The sequence below is a fragment of the Phragmites australis genome, chromosome 9 (assembly GCF_958298935.1).
Source record: "Phragmites australis chromosome 9, lpPhrAust1.1, whole genome shotgun sequence".
In the NCBI taxonomy this organism is placed as follows: Eukaryota; Viridiplantae; Streptophyta; class Magnoliopsida; order Poales; family Poaceae; genus Phragmites; species Phragmites australis.
The window spans coordinates 34938171-34946431 of record NC_084929.1 but is presented as its reverse complement, the minus strand read 5'-3'; the positions used below and the strand labels follow the sequence as shown (position 1 = coordinate 34946431).

General features: G+C 48.4%; 1 protein-coding gene across 1 annotated transcript; it reads left to right on the top strand.

Moving 5' to 3' along the window:
- The first annotated feature begins 286 nt into the window (after positions 1 to 286).
- LOC133928194 (ethylene-responsive transcription factor ERF094-like) lies at positions 287 to 1084 on the top strand. The gene has a single exon (XM_062374430.1). It carries the CDS (start codon positions 287 to 289, stop codon positions 1082 to 1084), a length of 798 nt encoding a protein of 265 aa, XP_062230414.1.
- The last annotated feature ends 7177 nt before the right edge of the window (positions 1085 to 8261 follow it).

Sequence of the window (8261 nt, the reverse complement as noted above, 5' to 3'; positions counted from 1 at the left end):
ACAGCCTCAAGATACCATGCACGAACGTCCCTGAATTTCTGCAGAGATCTTGCACAAGTTAAATTCTTCACTCGTTTATGTTTGCAGGCCAGCTAAGTTTCCCTCTCATTTCGCTAGGTCGCTTGACGAATGAGCAACACTGACTTCATTTGTCAGAAACCGCCAACTGCCAGCCCGTGTCAGCCATGACACAACTAGTTCAAGGCAGATATATATACATGCCAATGCATTCCACGGTCCAAATCTTCAGAGGAAAATATTCAGCAAATAATTCCACAACGCGGCCATGGCGATTGGAGCACCAGGTTCGCATCAGCCCAACGAGACGAGCAACAACATCCTCGAGAACGTGTGGGCTAGCATCATGACAAGGTCAACTACTCCGGCGTCGTCGACGGTGGTGTCGTCGGAGGGCGGCGAAGAGAAGCCGGAGGCGATCTTGCATAGGCTGCCGAGCCTGGGGAGGTGGATTTCCATAGGAGCAGAGGAGTGGGACGTGCTCCTCAGTGGAACGGCGCTCACGTCCGACGCTTCAGGTGGGCTGCTCGTCGCCTCACCGGCGAACCAAGAAGACCGACATGACCGGGCCAGCTCCATGGCAGCGGCCGCGTGCAAGAGCTACAGGGGGGTGAGGCGGCGGCCGTGGGGCAAGTTCGCCGCCGAGATACGCGACACGCGGAGGAAAGGCGCGCGGGTGTGGCTGGGCACGTTCACGACCGCCGAGGAGGCCGCGCTCGCGTACGACAAGGCGGCGCTGCGCATGCGCGGACCGCGCGCGCACCTCAACTTCCCGCTCGACGTGGTGCAGCGCGAGCTGGCCGCTGGGAACGGATGCGCCGAGGCGACCCGCGTGCTGCGCCGCAAGAGGAGGAGAGGTAGTAGCGCAGCTGACACATCAAGAAGCCATGGCAATGTCAGTACGGCAGCAGCAGGTTCTGATCAGACGATAGTGTCATTCACTTGGGGAAGTGATCAAGGAACAACGACGACGCAGGAACATTCTAGCAGTGATGCAAGAGGAGTGATTGAGTTTGAGGACACCGGTGGCGAGTACTGGGACTACTTGTTCGCGCCTCTGGTGTAGGGAGGATGGTCATCAGCCAGTATCAGTACTTAGCAACATAAGTTTAAATTATATTCTAATTAATTATTAAGATAATTATTTATATAATCATGATCATAATAATTAATAAGAATCTAATCTCAGTAGTCTAGACAAATGTTTTATACCCAAGATCAAAATACAAGCCTTTACAATATGATTCATCAAGGTATACTAAAGAACGAGCAATGAAATTATATTATAATTTTATCATAATTTACATAGCAGGAATACTAGAGTAAAATAAGACAGTTTGACTCCTAGTTAGTTAGAGTTTCCACGCATCGAAAAACATGTATGAGAAAGACAAAAGAAGGGTAGTATCATGTGCCATAAGCACCGCCCCAAAACGGTATGTTACGAGTAGATAGCACTACTCTCGTCTGTTGCCAACGTCGGCAGGCGTGAAGTAGCTGAACACTAATTTTTTCTCACCTACACAGCAAAGCAACGTAAGTACGAAGGTACTCACAAGACTTAATTTATTAATGAGTACATATACTAATCCGACACTAAGGATAATGTATTTGACGATGAATTAGCAACAAATCGGCTATAAGATTAAGTGAATTCATATACAAAATAGCTTGACACAACAATGTGAGCATCTACAACTTAACCAACTATACCCTCCTATCCAGAGATCAACATCATAACATATCTGTACAAGGAACCATCTCATAACCAACCTCAACTATCACAACCACTTCATACATCGGAACTCTACGACTGATGTAAATGGACAGAAGCGTGCTTATAAACGAGAGCATGACAATTCAAATTGATCTTACATACTGCAGAGGTACATCTTTACCGACACGACATGAGGACCATTCGGCTTGTGCGACACGCTAAAGTTCACATAAGAGGTACTCATGACAACCTTTCTTAATAAGCTCTAACCGTTTTAACATGCGCCTATATGTGTGGAGGTTTTCTAGAACTACTCATATGCATTTGGTATATATATACTTATAAGTATATATAAATATATTCAAATATATTAAATTGGCTAGGTATTCGTACACTAGAATTATTTCATATGCATTTGGTTTGTTGTTATTATGGTTCTTTGTGTGGAGATTAGAATTTGAATGTCTCTCAAATTCGAATCTACTCTTAGTTCCCTTCAACTCAAATTGAAATAAATTCAAATTCTTTGAATTCAAAGCCTCTCTCAGATCTCCAAGTCCAATCCAAATCATAATTCAAATATATCTATTTAAATTAATGCCCAATCCAAAGTCAAAACCTAAATTCAAATACCTCTATTTGAATTTAAACTGAAATCCTTTTTCTTTTCTTTCTTCTCCCTGGGCCAAATCTCTTTCCCTCTTCCCTTTTGCGTGGCCCAGCCGACTGTTCTCCTCTTCTCGCGCTTGACCACCAGCATGCCTCTCGGCCCGTTCACCCACGTGCCGCGTCCGCACACTGCGCAGTCCACGTGTCGCCCATCTTGCAAGCCCCCGCCAACACCATCGCCTTCCTCCTCCAGCGCGACACTGCTTCGCGCTGTGTGTCACCGCGATAACTGCCTTCCCCTTGGGAAATATTATTGTCGTCCCGCATTCAATGCGTCGGCCATGGTCACGCTCCTGCTCTCTCTCCCTCTCTCAACTCTCTCTCTCCTGCAGCCCGAGCGCCTGACACCACTTGACTTATGGGACCCCACGCGTGAGTCACCACTGTAGCCCTACCACCGCCCTAGAGCTACCATGCCACAAGAAATATCACCGCCACTGCTGTTCTGTTTACCGTGGACAGCAAGACACGCCCACTGCCTTACTGTTATGCCTCTCCCTCTATAAATAGCACGCACAGCCTCTATTTATCTTTTTTCCCTAAATTAATGCCACGCCATCGCCATGCCATTGCTAGTTGATGTAGCTCCACCATTGTTGTTTTGTCCTCACGAGTTCCTAAGGAGCACCAAGAGGTCATCGTCGTCCATGTGCCGTCGTCCGTCCACCAAGAGCTCGACGGAAGGCCACCCGTGCCGAAAGTCGAGCCGCTCCGTTGCCACCGCATCAACACATCGTCGGCCGCCGGCCTACCCATCACCATTCTTGTGCTCAGTGAGCATCCTGGTCCCCTCACGCAACCTCCTAGCTAGCATGTCATCATCCCTGTACCTTCCCTTCGCGTAGCTGCTGCCTTCTTCCACCACCGCATTGACTTCTCATCGCTAGCGTGCATATGCCCTTGGTGTGTGGTCTGGCCTTCGTGAAGTGTAGCCAAGGAGCTCTAGGCTCCCTTTTCCTGGTAGGTAGATTGTGCGTAGAATAGGGGTGGTACTGCCCAATTTCTTGCTCCACCGCTATCTCCTTCAGCTGTTGTCTGGCATTGCTCCGGTCACGGCTTGCTGTCAGCGAGCCCCTAGCCGAGTTCCCCGTAGCGCCATGCTTAAGCCACCTTAGTGCAACCACGCATCTTGTATGGGCAGGACTTGATTTTTCTATCACCAGACTGGGTTAGACATCATACTAGGAGGCTGAGAGTAACGAGCAGTCAAATGACTATCTGACCCTCTGTTTCAATGTGTAGAGACTGACAAGTGCTTAAAAATGGAACATGGCATTTAGTACAAGACCTTTTAGTACTTGGGTGTAAATCTCATAGAAAATCCCGCATGAAAGGTGATTCAAGTGTTTCAATATGATACGCTCATTTGCTTGCAACGGTTGGAGGCTCAGCATATCGTGTGGTTACAGTATACAACCTCTACAGAGTGTAAACCTTTTCGAATAGCCGTGTCCACGGTTATGGACATGTGAAGGCAGAGCCGTGTCAACGAGTGAGGGTGTGGACTAAATGTCCGTGTGATGAAGTTGCTGGCTCAATCAGTCAGGATCTATGTGGTACTAGAGGTACACCAGATGTGATGATTGGGACTGCGAAGTGAGGTTTAGCTCCTCCTCGGACCGAAAACCCCCATATACGACTTGTTACCTACTTCAAACTGTTTTAAAGCTATCAATAGAGAATACAACTGAATGACTACATAAAACTGTTTTACACTTAAAACTAAACCGTAAAGTCTTATCCTTGAAATGCTATTTATGCATATATCAACAATTTGAAGTAGTATAGACCTCGATTGCTTGAACTATCGGTGCGTCACTCTCTAAAACAATCCAAAATGCATCGCATAAACAAACAAATGATGGAAATGTATGCTTATGATGCATGCTCGTGAACAACGTTAAAAGCGTTGTGTTTCGAAAACATTAGCAACAGAAAGCTAAACGACTCAGGTTAGAAAAGGTTCGAATTCTTGGATAGGATGATGTAAGTTCAAAGGGTTTCTAAGAAGCTGGCAGTCAAAACAGGCCAAGCGATGGTCAGACCGTCGGGCTGCAGAGGAGAAAAATGGTACTAAGTGAGTCTAGTGGTTAGACCACGGCAGGCGATCAGACCGGCCCTAGTGGCGATCTGACTCCTGACTATGGAGTTCGACTAGTACTTTGAACCACAACCGGCGGTCACACCGGCCATAGCAGCGTCAGACTGCTGGGCCTTGCTGGCACCACCTCAGCGAGGTCGCCGGTGAAGGCTCCGACATTGCCTTCAACCATGAAGGGTATCAAAATGCTCCATGAGACTACATGAGTGTTTTGGGGGTGGTTTGGACAACACGTACCGAGCCAAACTCGAGAAACCTCATGAACAAGGTCTAAAGCTAGGGTTGAACTCGGCCAAATCAAGATGGAGACCGATTAGAGCTCGAAAACGACGGCAAAATGTTATGGGTGTTTCACGGATTCTAAACTCGTGTTGAATATGTTATGTATAATTGTGAATGTAATATTTGTGGATGTGCCAATATACAGAGTATACGAAAGGCAGAAGAATGTAATAATCGGAAACACATAAACTTTCTTTATTCATGTCAAAATCATAAATCACAATTTCTCTCATTATACATGTTACTCCATAACGCACACACTATCTGACTATCTCATATGATCTGACGATTGCTTCGTCTTGGTTCCTGGGGTTTCGTGAAGTGACTCTGGTTAACTATGTCCATCTTCAGCCTACCTCCGATTAAGCTACGATGGCAGTCGTCATATCAAGGTCGTCTCCAAGTTTGCAAGGCTGTAGTCACAAGCAACAAAGACCAAGAAAAATGATAATATTAGCAATAAAAAGCAGTAAAGAACGGGATAACAGTCTAGCATGAGCTTCTGGGACTGTTTATGCATCACGGGTCATCATCGGCCACATATAGCCTCAACATTGTGTATGTATGTGTGAAGATGTGGGATAGGAGCATGGTATGACGTGTAGCTTCCACCAGAAGTGACAACAAGGCCACAAACAAGAGCCCTATGCCGTGCTTAACTTACTAACTCCCTCTTCAGGCCTTGGACTTGTCTTCATCAGCCATCTTTGAAGGCAACATGCAACGAGCCACATAGGCAAAAGCAACAAAGGCAAGGATGATCACTGTGGGGTACGAAGGCTCCTGCCGCAATGGCACATATATTTTCTCCAATCAGCATGATCGGATAACCACATAGGCATAGAGCCACAAAAGCAAAGCGACACAGGCGGGTAATCACAATGGGCCACACAGGCTCCCATCACAAGGGTACTCTATTTTATGAAATAGGTGTCATCGGATAGCCACATAGGCAGTGTAATCACTAATGAGCCACTAATTCCATGCAAGATATAAATCATCTCCCACGTATAGTTCTGGACAGACAAGTTTTCAGCAACAAGTGACGTGTAATAGGGCATTCATCATTGAGGGCCAACAGAGGAAGCTCATAGGAAGAAGCCCAACTTAACAACAGTAACAGATGCTGTCCAAAAGTGGGCCTTCACCAAATATAAGACTGACAATGGCCACAAGCTTATCATTAGCATAAACAACCAATAGTCAACTATAGCCAAAGATCATCAGAGTGAAAGAACCACCACAACCTATGGTCACCACCGGCTGAAGTGACAATGGGTACATTGAGCACTTATCTCATGGCATCAACAGAGAGAGAGAGAGAGAGAGAGAGAGGGGGGGGGGGGGTGATCATCCCAATGACAAACAGACACACACATATACCGGCCAGGACAGCGACCAAGATGTGGTAGCCTGGATGTGCGGCTTCAACAGTGTGGCCACGACATAGACTATGACGACAGACCGAAGCACGAAGGCTTCAACGGTGACAACCGAAGCATAGTCATCGATGGCGTGAGGCCAGAGCATGGCTTCCACGACTTGCTAGTCTGCAACAACAAGAGAAGAAAGACCAATACGAGAGTAGTTGGGCTTTAGGATCAAGCACAACAACACCCAGAACACAACATAGATAGAGCATACGACAGCCATGCCACCAATTAGACACAACATCGAGCATAGGCGACATGATGGCACGCACAGACAAAGAGATAGCACGATGGTCGGGCCAGCAGGGCACGATAGTAAGCACATGTGTAAGCTTCGCGACACGATAGTAGCACTGTCAGAGGCTCCCCTACTTTGCTTTACTGCCCAAGGGCAAACAAGGGGTCATGTTGAGCATGGTACAAGAATCGGCCAGCGACGGGCGGTAGCACCACGATGCAATGGCCAGGGACAAGCACAAGCTCCTCAGCATGATGGCCAAACATCATAGAGAATAGAAGGGAGATATCACATGGCACGACTCGAGCTCCAGCTACGATGGCACGACTAGGCTAAGCTTGATGGCATGATTTCATACCTTGCTTATGGCGAAGTCAAAGGGCTGCAGCCCTATACTGTAGGGCCTCGACGCGGGCAAGCCTCCGGTCGGTCCTCTTGGTGCATGGGCGATGGTTTGGCGATTCAACTGTGCCTTTGCCTCCTCTTTCTTAGACACAATGGTCTCGGCGACGCGTGTCCAGCAGGGCTCTGGCCCAGTGGTGAAGTGGCACGACCTGCAGAATTCGGCCAGCGGCATGGACGACGCGGCCACTGGTGGCAGCCCACTGTAGATGGCATGACCACAGGCGTAAGTGTGGCCATGGGGCATCATTGTGGCGCCCTTCATCTGCGACCAGCAAGGCTCACCGACGCCCCTCGGTGGCAATGAGAACATGGCCCGGTCGGAGAGCAGTGCAACACAAAGCAGTGATGGGAGGGGCGGCTAGCAGCAGATGGCGTGGCAGGTGGGCTCCAACCACCAGATCACAGCGGTGGCCAGCACAACTCGATGGGTGGCATGGACGACACGGCAACCCACTGGGACAACATGGCACAGGGGCGGCAAGGCCTCCTATCATCTTCCACCCCCTTTCTCAGATCCAATCGAGCCCCTTATATAGGCACTAGTCAAGAATTCCAATACAGAAGATTATGCCAATTCAGTTGAGATTGAAGGGGGTTCAAATTGGATTCGGATAAGAGATAGAGTGAAGGGAGAGAGATAAACGCGGGAGGTGCTCGACTCTGGCGGCTGGAGAAATAAGAAGCAAGGGGCGGTGCCCTAGGGTTGGCTCGGGCTAGAGAAGAAAAGAGGATGAGGCAAACAGTTGGTCTGGGCCATCCCAATGAAGAGAGGAGGCTGGGAGGATTGGGTCGACTTAGCTGGAGATAGAGATACACACTGGGCCGACTCGCCCTGGGCAGTTTTGGGTTGCCACGGCCCGTAGGGAGAGAGAAAAGGAGGCCACCCAGCTACAATTGCTTTTTTTTTCTTTTTTATATATTAATATGCATGTATATGTGTAGGAATATTGTGTGAATATACGACAAAACAACAAGGGGGATGCTCACCTTGGCTTAGTGGAGCTTTGTATTAGATCAGTTCGCCTCGGGGATGCTACGATTTGTGGATCAGGCCTCGAAGTGGCCGTTAGGCTTGAGAGGGAGAAAACTCAGGGAAAAACCCTTCTAGCGATGGAAAGACAGGGAGGAACTTGGGGAAATCCTCGAGAAGTTCATGGGAGTCCTCTCCGTCGATCTCTGGCCATTTGGGACATCGGGGTGATCTCTCCCACTCTCTCTCTCTCTTTTGGCGAAGTGAGCGAGTGAGAGTGAAATGGAAGAGAGAGAGAGAGAGAGAGAGAGAGAGAGAGAGAGAGAGAGAGAGAGAGGGAGAGGGAGAGGGAACGTCGTTCGATGGGCTTTAACCCAAAACCCACTGCGCCCTGGCGGTCAGACCACGAGGGGTGGTCTCGTGCTCAAAAC